Source organism: Falco cherrug, chromosome Z (assembly GCF_023634085.1).
Source record: "Falco cherrug isolate bFalChe1 chromosome Z, bFalChe1.pri, whole genome shotgun sequence".
Lineage (NCBI taxonomy): Eukaryota > Metazoa > Chordata > Aves > Falconiformes > Falconidae > Falco > Falco cherrug.
Genome location: NC_073720.1, coordinates 48185189 through 48201321, shown reverse-complemented (window position 1 = coordinate 48201321; position 16133 = coordinate 48185189). Strand labels below are relative to the sequence as shown.

At 38.7% G+C, this 16133-nt stretch overlaps 2 protein-coding genes across 18 annotated transcripts in view; one reads left to right on the top strand and one right to left on the bottom strand.

Annotated features, from left to right (window-relative positions):
* Nucleotides 1-10790, top strand: part of SEMA4D (semaphorin 4D) — a 97507-nt gene extending 86717 nt beyond the window's left edge. Inside the window, exons 16-18 of one of the 2 annotated variants that reach the window (XM_055698355.1) lie at nt 7948-8157; nt 9592-9689; nt 10194-10790. In XM_055698355.1, the coding sequence (XP_055554330.1) occupies nt 7948-8157; nt 9592-9689; nt 10194-10223 (338 nt within the window). In that variant the 3' untranslated portion in view covers nt 10224-10790. Of the gene's footprint in view, nt 1-7947; nt 8158-9591 lie in introns of both variants that reach the window. The other variant, XM_055698354.1, reaches the window with a different exon arrangement.
* Nucleotides 10791-12000: 1210 nt separating this feature from the next.
* SECISBP2 (SECIS binding protein 2) overlaps nt 12001-16133 on the bottom strand; it is a 28837-nt gene continuing 24704 nt past the window's right edge. For all 16 annotated transcript variants that reach the window (XM_055698348.1, XM_055698334.1, XM_055698338.1 and 13 more), the window contains 4 exons: nt 15804-16024; nt 14905-15059; nt 14266-14467; nt 12001-13457 (listed from right to left, as the gene is read on the bottom strand). In XM_055698348.1, the coding sequence (XP_055554323.1) occupies nt 13351-13457; nt 14266-14467; nt 14905-15059; nt 15804-16024 (685 nt within the window). In that variant the 3' untranslated portion in view covers nt 12001-13350. The remainder of the gene's footprint in view (nt 13458-14265; nt 14468-14904; nt 15060-15803; nt 16025-16133) is intronic.

Here is a 16133-nt window from a genome sequence, read left to right as displayed (position 1 = left end):
AGTCATTCTTGGGTGAGATTTTTCAGATTAATTGCATCCCCAGTGATGCCCTGCGGTGGTCTGGTTGGCTAACCTGGTTCCGTGCCTTCAGAGCTCAGTTGGAGCGGCACAGGTGTGTGCAGCACCCGGAGCAGACGGAGCATGCCTGCGCCCGAAGGTGCAGTGCATTACAGCATGTCAATCTATTAAAATGGAGTTTACTTCAGTTGTTACTTTGTACTCTTACCAGAACAGAAATATCACATAGCAATTTTCCATGGACACACACAACTGGTTCTGTAACCAGCTGCAGTTTTCCAGCTTTTTTTTTTTTTTTCTTTTTGTGAACTGTTGTACAAAATAGCCCCCAGAACACCTCTTCCTGCCTTTGTTACTGAGTGTTTCTTAATAATTATGCCGGTGGACAGATACATAATTTGGTTTTGGAACCCAAAAATAGTTTAAGTGGTAGCCTAGAAATGAAAAGTCTCCATCTCCCAGGACAGTTCCGTCCACTGCACAAATATTTTAAAACTTTCTAAAATTTTTTTAATTTTTATGCAGTATTTACATGGTGATGCTTTGTTGAAGCAGTACCCTTGACTTTAATCTGTGTGGTTGCATAGTAATGTAAGTGGTTGTTTTATCTTCATCCTCATGGGAATGCTAAGTTTGTACCTTGTTAAACATTTACATATCCCACTTTACGAATTAGCTTCTCCGCAGACCTTTGGTGTTTCACCATATGCTGTCTGCCTACTGTAGCATCTTTGGCTACAGTAATCTGATAGTAGCTGTTACTTCGCAATTTTGCAGTTTTGTATCACTTCTTTCAGTGATTTCTGCACTGACTGAATATTCATCACTTAAAGGCATCTTGGTACAACAAAACCATTCCTTTATACAGATCTCTGACGTGACACCTGCCTTTCATTATTTGAGATGCATGTGGAAGATAAATTGAAAAATTAAATTGTTTCCTTAATATAGTAGGTTATAAAATCACATAAATACTGCAGACCCATTTTGCATAAAAATCAGAGACCTAAAAGTATCCTCATAATTTAATGGCCATATCTTAGGGCTACAGTTATCTTACTAGAACATTGGCACTTCTTTTTTCAGACATCAGGGCCTGCTGCGGCACCCTTACATCTAACTGTATGCAAAACCAGCAGCATTAAACACCTTTAAGTGTTGGTGTTATTCTGGCTATGATGGCTTCCTCCACAGTGACTTCTGTAAGACAACTGAAGATTAATTTCTGTAAGGACTGTGACATGGATGATGCATTCTTGAATTCTGGCATCAACAGCACATTTTGAAAAATTTCTGTAGAACTTCCTTCTGCTGTGTACTTCTATATGTAAAGGCTATAGTCAAGCTAAGAAATAGGTGGAAAGGTGCGCAGAAAAAAATACTTTGTTTTTTAGACTATATTATTTTCTTGTAAGGACTAGAATAAGCTCAGTATAAACATAACTCAAGCATAAGGCACATCAAGTTAAAAAAAGGTGAGAATTAGGAAAAGCTGAGAGTAAGAGTGTCTTACTAATTCTTCCTCAAAAGATTTCCTTCATATTCTTTTTTTCTGCTGAACAGAACCTTACCTTGCAGTGTGCAGCTGACCGCATTCATACAGGTTTTTCCTGTGCAGTGAATAAGAGGTGCGGTTGGGAAAACTCTACCTGTGTGACTTTTGATAATCAATAAATGCTTAAAATGTAAGAGACACCAAAACATTTTTCTCCCCATTAAGAAATCAGTCCAGTTAGGACTAGTAATTGTAGCCTGCAAATAATTATTACTGTTGTAACATGCTTAAAACATTTCAAACTGCGTGCGTGTTGTGGTGTATCCCATATATACCAGTAGGTAAGTGTTCTTGTACACTCGTTGGTAGATTTTACCACCTACACCATACGTCAGCAGAGGGCTTAGGTAAATTAAGCCCATTGCATCGTTTTAAAAGTTTTTGATTGGTATCTGAATGGTTTGAATAAGCTATCCTTTTGAGAAAATTTGTCAAAAAGTCTCCCCTGAGCCCAAGGGAAAGAGCCAGTTACCCCTGTGAAGGAGGAGCACCTCTGTGAAGCTGAAGCTTTGCTGCTTAGTTGTAGTTCAGCTCTTCAGCTTCTGGAATTGGGTGTTGCTCAGGCCGTTTCCAGAGATCAGCTGATGTCACCACAGAACAGGCAGTATTCACCATTTGAACTTAATAAACATGCGATTATGGGGGGACTAGAAGGGTACAAGGAAAAGAGGCATTACAGAATCCATGCAGCTTTTATAGTATGACTAGGTGCGTATAAAAGTTTTCCTTCACACTGGGGTCTTTGAGATCCCAAAGTAACTTCTTACTTTCAGCACATGTCTTCTTTCAGGAGAAGGATTTCACTTGGGTGGGTATTTGTTTCCATGTATCATTTACTTAGGTTTTACTTGACCTCCCAGCTTAGCCTACCTTCTTTTGCAATTCAGCATTAATATTTAAACTTTTTCTCTTTGCAGATACACAACTCTGAATCAGTAATGTCTCAGCCTGGAGTCATACACTGGTACTAACTCCTAAACATTGGCTATGATCAAGAAGCTGTATTTCCCACTCCTGCCTACAGATATGTGATGGTTTTGGAGTGGTGTCTGAGTCTCTGGAGCATAATCACAACTTTATGCTCTTTTTCCCCAGAAATTCTTGTTGTTGCTAACCCCACCAGCCCAGTTTTCAAAGTGACTACATGTGCACTTTGTTTTTCTTGTCTTTCCCGTGAGAGCTACAACCTGTAAACCTGTAATAATTAATCCCTCAGTGTGATGGCTGATTAACTGGGTAATGATTTGGAACACAGTTCTAACTTTTTTTCATTTCAGCAGAAACTGCTTACCAGAGCTGCTTCAACGTGTTTGTTGTGTGTGTTGTCCCCTCAGTGGAGATGACTATCTCATTTCTGTCTCTTCCAGTCATCTTCCTGCTAGACTGGCCTAACAAGTGAAGGAGCAAAAAGCAATACCTTGCGCTCTCCGGAGAGCAGGAGTGATTTCTGGACAGCATGCTAAAATATGCTCTCCAGTTTTCTTGATTTTATTTTAAAACTTCATGTAGTAGCCTCGTTAGCTGGCAGGAGGGCCAAAAATAAGTAAGCAAACTCAAACTGGAAGCACTTTTTTTTTGTTTTTCTGCCAGTCCTTTGTTCTAGCTTGCTAGTACTTAATTTAATTATTCTTAATGGGTTCCAATTGCAAAATCTTTTTTTGGACTTGCTCAGAGACTAGCTAAATAAATTCTGTTCATGCTGGGAAATGTGGACAGTTATGAATTGCATTTCCACCTCATAGGCAAGTCAGCCATTTTCCCAATCTGCTTTTAAATTCCATTCTGTGAAGGCGATGCTGTGCCCTACGTCGGCCTGCATCTCGCTGCCAGTGGGCTAAGATACTTCCAGCTTTCGCATGGTTCACAGACCCGTAATTGAACAAAGGCATCAGGTTTTTGGAGGAGTATGTTATGCGTTCTTCAGTATGAATTACTTGGTGTTTGAAGTAACGTTCTTTGTTGGCATTTCAGAGAGGTCTGATTTTCTTGGTCTGCCCCTACTTTAAAGCAAAACCAAACCAACCACCGATAAACAAAACCAAAAAACCCACATTATCCGAGGGCTACCTACTTTGTACACTATTTTCAGAAAACTGCAAAGATGTTTACCTCAATTTAAAGATTCTTTCTTTCCCCACTTTTCCAATCTGTTTCCCTCCTGATTGCTTCATTTATTACTTATTTTCCTAGCTTGTCAGCAACAGTGATTCAGACTTCTACAACTCAAACAGTGTCCAGCCTTAAATTTAACTTTCATTCAAGTACAGGGTTGTGCTGGTGGTAGTTTCCTATATTAAAAATTGACTGACCTTCTTCTATGCTAATTTTGGTCTCTGACTTAAAATATAATCTTTCTGCACCCAGATTACAGTCTTTAAAAATTAATCCCTGCCCTGGATGACACCTTCCAATATGATCTTTGTTTTCTGAAATTTGGGATGTTTAGTTCAGTAGCATTCAGTACAAGCCAAAGCTGCAAGCTGGATAGCACGTGTTAAATCCAGATGCCACTTTTTATTTTTTTTTTAAATCTGCTGCATGTTCTGAGCTGTGGAGAGAGTTTCGGTGTATATTGGAGAATACAGGGGAGTTTTTCCCAGACCTAAACTTCCCGTCACTGTGGATAAGCCTCTGGTAGCAGTTCTATGTCAAGGTTACAGGAATTCGTAAATAAGACTTTCTGTCACCCTGCTAGAGTACCTATCAGTTATCTTCAGTGGATTTCAAATGCGCTGTCAACTTTACCCAGCTCACCTCCCTCTGTCTTGAAGTGTTTCTCTAAGTAATTCATAAGAAAGCTGTGTTTTAATGTTACCCTTCAAAAACTGTAAAAAATGAGGAAAAACATTAATAACAGGGTAGCACTTCTGCATAGTTCACTACATGGCTTCATTCGGTGGCTTGTGAACCCTCCTACACAGCTCTGCAAGCTGCAGCATTTGGCAAAAGGAAGTAGCTTGGCCTGTTCTCGCCCTCCTCCCCCACCCCAGCCTGTCAGTGAGCTCTACTTAATCCATAATGTCTTGCTTTTTATCTCCAAGCTTTCTTGAAAGCTGCATCTCTATCAGGATTTGATGTGTATATGGCAAATGCTTAATTTGGTACAGTTCAGCCAGGCGCATTAGCATGCTGCTCTGAATAGGTGGCTGTATACTCCAATTCTTTAAGTCTGGTTTTATTTATTTATTTTAACCTAAAACAGAATTTGTAGCAGTGATTCAGGGATTACAATTAGATTGTCGTAGAAGTTTACAAGCAGCTGCAGTGCTTTATGTTTTTAATGCTATCTACACCTGCTGAAACTTTACCTTGTGGAAAATCTTGAGGCAAAACCACCTGGGTATTAAATGAATGGTTTGTGCAAGTCTGCCTGACTTGACATAGGTCAGAAAATCCATTTTGCTAGCAGAAACTACCTGGACAGTACCCGGGCTGTTACTCCCTGGGCAGTACCATTTTGCTCAAAGTGCTGAAAGCAGAGAAAACGACACCTATATGAAAAAGTAGCAAACACTTCCTCAGCCACTGGAAATTACGAAGGGCTTATACACAGAAAAGAGGTAGGGCAGACAGTGCAGCAAGGTGGGTTTTTTTATTTGCCAATTCTTAACCCTTCCCCTTCTAAAAGTGTTACGGTGGTGAAATTGAAGCAAAGTTTTCAAAGTTAACTGTCTGAAATACCTTTCATTGTTGCTAAAACATAGCTACTTATATACCTAGACTGATGTGCTGTTGAATTCTCTGCTCGAGTATTCATTTAATGACTTTTTTAAAATTTTTTTCACGCATTCTTAAAACGGATGGCAAAGTAAGTAGATCAAATGCCTTAGAACTTAATTTTAAAAGTTTGCACTAGGCATGTAATTAATCTGTATTACAGTAACAACAGCAAGTGCAGAGTATATGTTCATAGTAGTTCACTTTATCGTCAAAAAATATTTTCTAACCGTTACATCTGAGTCTGAAATTGTCACCCTAGAGCCGTAGAAATCTTGCATTTGATAACTGTGATTCAGTTTTTGCAGATTAAACTGTTTCACAGTGTGTTTTTATTATTGCTCAATACTGAAAAGGAAAGCAAGTACAAAATAATAGCACAGTGCCTGGAAACTGGGGATAAACTGCAGTGAAACGTGAAGACCAGTAAAAACCCTGACTGGTGCTTGACCCTAGGTTTTGCTGTGGGCTGACTTGTATGAGTGGGGATGAGTGTCTCTCTGTGGGGATTTCCAGTGCTTCTGACCGCACAGAAAACAAAGGTAAGGTAACAGCCCAGTTGCAACTTCTTGAAGGGCTGACGTGAAACAACACAGCTTGCAAAATTTCGCATGTAAGGAAATGCTTGGATTTTGGTCTTTCGGTGAAACCTGTGTCTAAACTGAGCTTTTGGCAGATTTCCAGAGTGATTGTGATCTTTACCACCAGAAAATAAACCAGGTTCTCTGATGTGAACAGTAACATTTGAAGTAAGTTTAGGGAAGCCTCCTGCACTGAACATGCCACTTCCTCCCATGGCCCCAAAATGGATGGCATTTTTCAAGCTTAGGGTTTTAGTTAATGGCCCTATTCCCATGTGTTAAGGCTTGAACTACTGCAAATAAAACTCAAGCACCTGGCTTTTAACTTTACAATGCTGGAGCAGTAACTCTTCTATGCTTGGAAAAGTTCCTCCTGAGGCTTGTGCCGCAGCACTCCCTCTTGCTGATCTCCACTGCAGTCAAGTTGGCCATAATGTCTCCAAGTCAGCCTGACCTCTGCGAACAGTATCTCTTAATTTCATTTATGTATTGATGCTGTGTGAGATTTGAGGCATCTGTTAGAAATTATAATCAAGTGTTTTTGAAGATAGGTTTCTACTTCAAAGACTTTTCTTTTTAAGATTTCTATCTTTCTGCTGTGCTTGTTTACTTAACTGTTCCTCCCACTTGTCCACATTCCAAATTCAGCATTATCTTACTGAAATAACTTATTGCTGGTTCCAGACTTCCCATGATTTTAGCAACATATAAACTATCCACTGTTAATTGTAGAGTAAGTACGATCATCAAACTTTTTTTGAGTGTGTGCACTAGGCTGTTTTCAGTTCAGCATATGCTTGCCCTCTTGACTTTGTCAAAGCTGTTGTCAGTCCTTAAGAGAGATTGTGCCACTTCCCTACCTCCCTCTTTCCCTCAGAAATAAACCCTACCAGGCTTTAACTAGGTCACATTCTCTATCATTCACCCTTACTACTAATTTCTGTCTCCATATTTGTAGTGTATTAGTTTCATTTCCAAATGAACTTAACATATGCTGCGGAATGCACAGATCTAAAGACTACCTTCTTTTTTTGTCTGCCTGCATAATTAGCTAAAAAGTAGTTGATTTTCAGTACACTAGCTTAGAATCAAATCTTTTCCTAAAGAAAAATGCCACACGGATTTGCAATCAAAAACACTCATAGTAAAAACTGACTTCTGTAGTAGGTAACCTGTTCTCTCAAGAAATACTTACAAAAATAATTTGTTTTCTTTTTACCCCAAATTTCCCTTTATGTATTCTCTTCCTAAGGTTAGTCTGGATCCTAGGCCCCAAGGGAGAAACAGGCATGCTTTAAACATCAGAATTACTGCAAAGTTCTTAGCTTGGCCCACATGTCTTTTAAATGAAAAGGCTCTGATACTGCCAAATACACTTCAGCCAACCTTGCTAATTTTCTGGGAACAGCTGTTCTGGTCTTTGGGCTACTGTCAATCTCTTGATTTATTCAAATTCTGTCCTCACAGGGTAAGACGAATAATGGCAATGAGACTGGCTAAGAGATTAGATTGCTCTTTGTTGTTGATCCAAGCTTCTCCCAAGTTCTGTCTTGCCTAATTGCCTGCTGTGACTAATGATTCTGTGCTTTTTCCAATTCTGCTTCTTTCACTATTAGTTCCAGCATCTTTGACACACAGAGTTCTTGAACTTTCTCCCTCCTGGCCTTTATTTCAGATTTTGCAAGGCATGTCTCAGATGGGTTCAGCTTCATACCAGAAGCTAGCTTGCTCAGCAGCAGGCAGTGTGGCCTAGCTCTACAGGAAATCATATAGGGAGAGTGCTGGTGTTCAGCATCAGCGGTGTCGTGTTTGTGGGGTAAATTCCCCCTTGTGAGAATAAAGACAGAATTCCTTTACATGTATAAACTAATTTACAACTTTGGCTTGAACCTCAATTACCAGTGCTAGGTCCTTTTTCACCCCAGGTTTCTGGAATTTCAACTGAAGAAACCTAAGAAACATTACAATCAACCACTTAGGCTTTTGAGCCTAATCTTGAGGTCTTAGGCTTTTGTTTTCTTGTCAAAGACTCATTTTGTATTTTCTTAGAAAACAAGCTGACTGATGTATCTACAGGTCCGGGTGGCTCCTACTTTGTCTGGAAGAAGAATGGACAGAAGATGAAGGCATGCATCACTGAGCAATCTCATATGCTGTTTGCTGGCAGAGTGCATATTCTGAGTTGGGTGAAAGATTCAGTATCAGAAGATACAGAATATAAATGTTCATTAATCTCAAAAGCTGGGAACACAACATCGGAAGTGCTCATCACAGTGGAAGATAAAGGTAGGCTGGTTTTGAATGTATGCCATGTCTGGCCTGACTCTGACAAGCAGTACAGCTCTGTAGTTTTCACCCGTAAAACATGTGCATATCTGAAGAATGGTAACTCTTGCTTATTGAATGGGTATCCACTTCAGTTGTTTATGGAAAGGTAAAAGGTTTTAGAGCCACAAAAATTCCTTTCTCCATCTCCTCCCAAAAGGACTAATCTGCAAATCAGCAGTTACGGTCTTAGAAATGAAACTAAAACTGCTAAACTAACGGAGACACATTGGAAGTCAGAAGAGTACTAAAGATGTAAAAACAGGTACTCTGCCAGAACTCTGCAGGGTAATGTAGAAAAATTCTTCAATGCCAAGGAAGTGCAATGGTAAAGAGAAACACTCACCACCCAGGATTTTTTAAAATCAGATGATTTGCAGACCACCTGTAGTTGGGCAGGCAGAGTTCCCACCCTAACTGGGCAGGAGGTCAGTTAGCCAACTTCAGCAGCTGTGCAAGATCTTCAGGTAGCCCCAGCTGACCAATGCAACGTGAGCATCATCTGCAACTAGCTTTTGAGAATTTATCCAGGCCTGGAGAAGGTCTTAATAGTCTTTAACAAGACAGCAGTAAAAAGCAAGATGATAACAGTATGCATTTTCTTGGCAGGGTGAAGGAAAAATTAATTAGCTGGTTAGTAACAAACACGAATTTGTCAGGAACAGCTCAACCCTTCTCCTGTCGGTGTCAGAGAAAATCAGTAGTAGTTACACAAGCTGTCTTGCCATAGCCAGTTACTTTGAATTCTGTCTCAGATGCAGAATGAAGAGCATCTCAATGAACCTACTGTAAATGTGTAAGAGGGAAGCATTCACTACTCCAAGAGCATTACACACTGTTGCTAGTGTCCTGAAGATAGAGAAAATATTACAGTGGTGGATGTTACCACCAGTGTTACATTCTGCATGAAAAACTGGCAGACAGAACTAGAATTCTATGAAGATGTATAGCCCCTTCTTAAGTTCTCAATGGAATGAGGAACCATTAACTATGTAACATTACAGAGAAATGGGGAAATTACAAATGGGACATAGTCAGTTGTATCTCATCATTCTTCTCCCCAGACTTGGTATGATCTAACTGGAGCATTCCTGTACTTCATAGGCGGGTTGAACTCTTAACTTGTAAGTTGTACTTTCTAGATCTTGAATCACAGGTAAAGGCGCTGCATCTGTTTATCTGGAGGCTATAAAGTCTGCTGCAGAGGGGAAGAAACATGACCATTTGAATAGAATTTATTTCCAAGTAACATGAGAGGACGTAGTGCAAAATGAAGGACAAGATGGTGGCTTTAGTTCCTTCTAACCCAATGCTACACAGGAAGTACTGTAACTGAACAGATAACCAATTTACTTCATTATGTAGTTCTGTAATCACCCCTTGTACAATTCTCAGGTAGTGCTGGTCAGGATGGATGGACCAAAGAATTTGATACCTGGAGAAATGCCATTAATGAACATGACAAGATGATGCAAAACTGGAGGGAAACGTGGGTAAGAATTTTTGGAAAAATATTATGTCCTACAGTGTTATTCTACTGGATGTACTACAGTCCCAGTTTTACAAATAGCCTACAAGGCTTCTGCAACCAGATATATTTATATAACGAAGAGATTAGCGTTCCTGTCCCATCATCATTCTTGACCCTCTCTGCTGTAAAATCTGCTCAATCTACGACATGTATTACGGTTATGTCATCTCGCTCCTTCATCCTGCCCAACACGGTAAGTCTGTGTATACTGAATGTATATTAATTTCATCACATCCAACCGGACTGCAGAGCCTACTGTCCACCAAAGCTGGCCTTCCTTAAAAAAAAAACCAGTCCCTACTTTTAACATTTTTCTACTAAGAGTTAGAACAAAGATTACTTTGAATAAGTTTTGGATACAACACATGTTTTTTGCATATGGAACATTAGTATAGGCAACCTTTAAACTCCATTTTAATTTTTAAAGCAGTATTAACACATCATTCTGAACTGTTTTCTTCTTCAGGAGAGCTGCAACAAGATAAACGGCCTCTAACGGACAAAGGAATGAACAGGCTAGGAGAAACGTATGCAAGTTAAACTGTACCCAGTACTCTTAATATCACAGCATTCAAAGGGGTATTTGTGAGTGCTAGTGCTGGCAATAAAATCAATATTCAGGAGAATCACCTGAAGCCTGAGGTAGAAGAGGATATTCTTACTGCACCAAAGAACAACTAAGTAACATGCTACAAGAAAGGTGACCCATCCCATACTGTAAACTGTCTCTGGTTTCCTGATGCCAGTTATTTCAGCTTAATGAAAACACAAAAGCTGTCTCGATAAGACTTGTGCTGTTCAAACAATACAGTATGACGTATGGCTTCTGTTTCAAGTTCATTAAGCAAGCCAGTTAATTTTGGGCTTGAGGATCCTGACATAAGATTTAGAGATTAATAATATGTGGATCATGTTTATTTAAAGGCACTTGAACTTCTCTATTTTCTTTTAATATGTTTACCCTTACACTCTGTTCCCAGTGTTTTGAAAAGCATTCCTTTCTGGTGTCAGCAAGTTCATTTGTTCAAACACATTTCCTCTGGCGACAGAGTTTCTGTATCAAATAAAGAACTTCTGACTGATACTTGAAATATAGATTACAAAGCACCCAAGTTAAAGCAGACTCTAGTTTTTGAAAATTATTAATCTACGTTTTGAGATAACTGTGGTAGCTTTAAAAGAATTGTGTTGCATGAAGTGTAAGACTATTCCTAGCGAACTGCAGATTGAAAATGTGAGGACCTATTCAATCCACAGTAAAATTGTTTTACTGCAGTGCTGTTCAGAGTTTTGTCCTGCTGCATCTAATAAACAAAAGTCTGAGGCATAATTCAAGTTTTCTGTTTTGCCTTCTGAATGGTTTTCAACAATCGGGAAGCAAGTAAGAAGCCACCTAAGATTATACCTTGGGTCCATGGGGACAAATGAAAGCAGAAAGGTTTGTACTTATCCTAGGTTATCCCCTAACTGGTAAGATTTAAATTAATTAGTTTCCCACATTGAAGAAAGCATTCTCCTCACTCTACAACCTTCCTGAATGACTTCCCCCCCCCCCCAATACCAGACCACCTTGTGGTCACACATACAGGGTGAAAATTCTTGTACACAAATAATTTTCCCCATTTTTCACATTGGCAATCATAAATTATTGCATTACGGTCAGAGTTTTAGATAAGAATAGCCTGAGTTTTGCCTTATATCTGCAGCAAAATACTCCAAGTACTAAAAAAAGACTGGCAGATTTTTGTTGAGCTCAACTTTGTGAAAGAACATCTGTGTAACAGAATTGGTGAACACATCTGTGACCCCTTATAGTAAACTTCTTTGCTACATGCTAAGAACAAGAAATAACTCCCTAAGATTCTGAACAATCTGCAATGTTTCTAAAGTAACTTTTCATGCTCTTCTACAGTAATACAAAATAGAAAATATGGTAAAAAAAAAAAAAAAGCAGTTAATATGGTCTTCACTGACTGGTTGCCATTCCATGCAGTGACTAGGTTCAGAGAGTTTTGGATGTGTATCAAAGTAGTGCAGACACAAGCAATAAATCACAACTTACCTCTGGATCAAGGATTACTGGGCTATCCAAAACCATATTTCATCACTGGGATCTGTCACCCTCAATTTCCATTTAAGATTAGAAGAAACTAATACAAAAGGATCACATAACTAGTGACCAACTGTGCATTTCATCTTAAGGCTGGCTTTCCTTAGCAATGTTCTTCCTCAAAACTGACATTTCAAGTATTACTAAATGCCCACCAGAAGAGTTTACTTAAGTCACAACCGTACTTTTATAGAATCAATATATTGTTAACAGATTTTATACAATTTACATTCTACAAAATTGTTTGAAGTTTAGAATTATTTAAAGTTTTTATATCATGTCTAACTTCACAAGGCAGCTACTTTCCAAAATATTGCACTATAAACGTTCAATGTGATGAAGCACTTACAGGCATACTTCAGAGATGCTGGCAGCAGCACATGGCATCTATACCACCTTTCAGAACAGCTGACATAAGTTACACGTGCATACTCCAATGACTTTCTTTGCATTTGTCCTCTTGGGTCTGCAACTTGTAAACAATGGTATTTATATAGGACATTCCCACTAAGGTGCTCCACCACCATTATGTGCACATTTTGTTTTTAAAATTTTATTTCCTGTAAGGTAAAAATTTTCCCTACCTTAAAAACAAACTGAGATTGATCAAAACCTCTTTCATTTATATGTATGCTGACACAACCCCAAACTGAAGGAATGAAGAGCCTGTCAGCCTGGAAAAGGTACAGACAGGATAGCAGGCTGGTACATTTGCTGTCCTTCGTACCCTCTACCTTCAAAGCAGGACCTACAATAAACTAGTCTCAGTAGCAGCAGAAACATCATCCCTGTACACTTAATTAATGTTAGAAATCCCATAAACAGAGCATTTTCACTTCAGGAATTTCAGATGTTTGTAGTCCATGCTCTCTGCTTTACACCTGCTGTATGATCCCAGAAGAACAGAATACCACACAGAAGAGCTAACTGGGAACTATGTCATCATGGCCTTCCTTAATTAGTTTCAAACAAGCTGCCTGCCCAAAAGAAAGTGACATTGATGCCAGCCTGCCCATCTGAGCAGGTTTATTCAGAAGAAAAAAAAAACAAACCAAACCCACAATCAAAAACCATGTGAAGTTCTTTAAACGAGAGTTTGAAAAAAAAAAAATAACCAAGCCCCAATCTTTTGGCTCATGGTATCTTTTTGCAAATAGAACCATCTTTCTAGCAAGTTCTTTTGGTATACTGTATCACTAACAAATCAACGCTAGTCCATAAAACCACTGAAGTTTGTGGGGTTTTTTGACCACTAAACCAAGCCAGTTCAAATGGCTCAGACAATTTGTTGTTCTCATCTGCTATAGTACATCCAAATACATAGAAAGTAAAAGCATTAGCCAGTGCCTCCTGTGCTCCAGTGTGCATTTTGCTTAAAGTGATTCAGAGCAGTTTACTTGGCTGAGTTCAGATACTTCTTAAATTTAAAACCTTAAATTTACTTTACTATCCTATTCCTAAAGATCTGGAAAAAAAAAAAAATATGAAATGCCCAATCAAATTGGATCTGGATTTACTGATGCTCTTCTGAATTCACTATCACGTCAGTAGTTGCACTCTCTTCCAGTTCCAGTGCATATGGGTTATACTCTTCTTCAAGTTTTCTCTTCCAGATTTTAACTAGGGAATATTGGAATAAAATAAAAACAAACAAACAAAAAAAAAAAACAAAAAATAACAAAGAGGTTACTGTATAATACTTGAGGAAAAACTTAAGTGAAAAGTCACACTGATTCTCTCCTTCCTCCTCAAAGTGCTGAGGTAAATTAGCAAATGGGCTTGTTAGCATGTATACCACACGACATCAGATGACACAAGAAAGAATACTATGGAGTGATGTAATCCATTAAGGTCCTTGCACCCAGCCCCCCTACTCAAGCCAAGAGTAACTCTGAAGGTGGATCCAAGTTTAAAAAAGGCTCGGAACTTCTCAAAACTTTCAAAGCACTTTTAAGTTGCCTAGTATCTTGATTACTGTTATTGGCTGGTAACTATATGAGCAGAGCTGGAGAAAAGTATTTTAAGAAGTGGGAGGCCTTTATAAAACATGAACACTTATGGACAGAAAGATGCATCTCCAACAGGCTTCAATACAAAACTGAAGTCCACCATAGAGTTACAGAGTATGCACTTGTAGAAAAACACTTCATAATTTTTTAACAAATATAAATAATAAGGAGCCTCTGTTAAACCTCCTCTGACAAATGAGTACTGCTTGCCATCGGTGGATTTCAGAGAAGAATTTTCTCTAAGACTTTCTCAGCAAGAGTTGACCTCAGGTTTATAAAATTTGGAGAGGGGGTACACCACAGAAAAGCAGAATTTCCCCCTCTACTAACCACGTAAGTGTCAGGTGTCATTTGTTCCACTGCAAATTGTAGAACTCAAAGAGCCCTTTGAATGAAGAAACAAGTCGGTAAATACTCACTATAATTAGGTACATCCTCATCAGAGTCCTTGAAAGATGTTTTACCCATTTCTGATAAACTGTTTTTTTCATATTCTGTGGCTGAGATGCTGGGTTGGGTTTCTTTTAGTCCTCCTTCAGCTTCTTTCTCTAAAGCTGCTATCATATCTTTGTAGGCTTTCCTGGCCTCTGTTGTCAATTGTACCATTCTATGAAAATGGTCCTATGGAAATAAACAATATTTGTAGAGCTTAAATCATATAGTAACTTCTCACATTTCTATGACAAACTGTAATGAATATTCCTTATTAGAAACATACGTTCACATATAAAAGATAAGCAGCTAAGTACCACATAAAGACACGAAAAGCAAGCCATTTATAAGCATTTACAAAAACACCAATCCTCTAGAAAAAAAAAACAACGGACTGGAAAGAGATCTAGATGAAGAGGATGTCAGGAAGAGATGGCCAAACTACTTGTTTTGAACAGTGTTAAGTGGCTGTAGTTCCAAAACAAGAAGAATTTTTCATGTAAGCCACTGACCTGGGATAAAGACCCTAAGTGTACAAAAGCAAAACAAACAAAACCTTAGAGTATTTTTTCTCCCGTTACAGGTAAAAAATAAACAAACCCACGAACCTACACATTTCAGCTTACCTGAGCCCCATCATAGCTAAAAATCCCCACCACACTCACAGGCACTGCTTTGTTCACACAGCGGCCTAGAGCCTTGCGATTAAGGGCAAAAACAAATGGGATATTCTGTTCACAGGCACAGTCGATAATGTTGTGTAGAGTCTCATCCAACCCACCTAGAACAGACAGTAGAATTAGCAAAGAATGACACTATTCAACCTGAATATAACTACTGGACAGTACTGATAAAAGACAGCAAAAATACCCCAAGATTATGGATGCATTTTGAAATTACAAGAGCCTCTAGGAAAAAATACATGGATCTCAATAACAGCATCAGATCTCAATTTCTAAATGACAATTTGTCTTTTTTTTTTCTCAGTTCTTAATTAGCAGTATCCTTAGACTGCTACTGTTCTGCATTTTGTTGTATGTATAGTATAGTCTAATCTGGTATTAAAAAAAGACCCAGCTGCTAAGAAATTATTTGAAAGTTAATAGAAAGTAATGATAATAATTGCAACAAATGCTAACCAAACGGTCACTGACAACTTACAGTCAATCGGTGGCCTAAAAGAGACTGATAGCAGGACCTCTTGGGGTGGCACAGCAGGCATCAGCAACCTCTGCCTTCTCAGCTGTGCCAGTGCAACCTGCTGTGCAGCTGCACTGCAAATCAATACCTAAACGGATCCTGGTGTCAGGTAACCTCTCCCACCCCAGATAGCTTGACTCAGCTCACCCTTCAGCTGCACAGCAGCCAACAGCCCGAAGAACACAGGCATCTTTGTATGACTGGATTTCAAAGGCTATTCAAATAAGTTCCTCCAATAATAATAACTGCTGCCAGCATACCGAGTCTGCTTTTTTGCATTTCTTTTATTTAACAAACATTATTATTTTTTTTTAAACTTATTTACCCTTTGACTGAATCTTTTCACAGTTAGGAGAGATGATGACACACTTCAGTTTTTTCAGCTTCAGATGTTTCAAAACTTCTCTAAGACCCATAACAAGCCTGCGTTTTATCTTGGCCTTTACTGGGTCTTTCTGATACAAGCGATCTTGGAAACGAACCAGTTCTTTTAAGAGATCTGTCACACAACTGTCAACTTCTTTACTAAGTACCTGGCTGCAGTAACTGGAAGAAAGAATCAATTAAATGTTAAAACCCCTAAAATTAAAACTGTAACATAAATACATAATATGTAAAATATAAATAGTTTACCTTCTATTCTATGTCCTTGTAA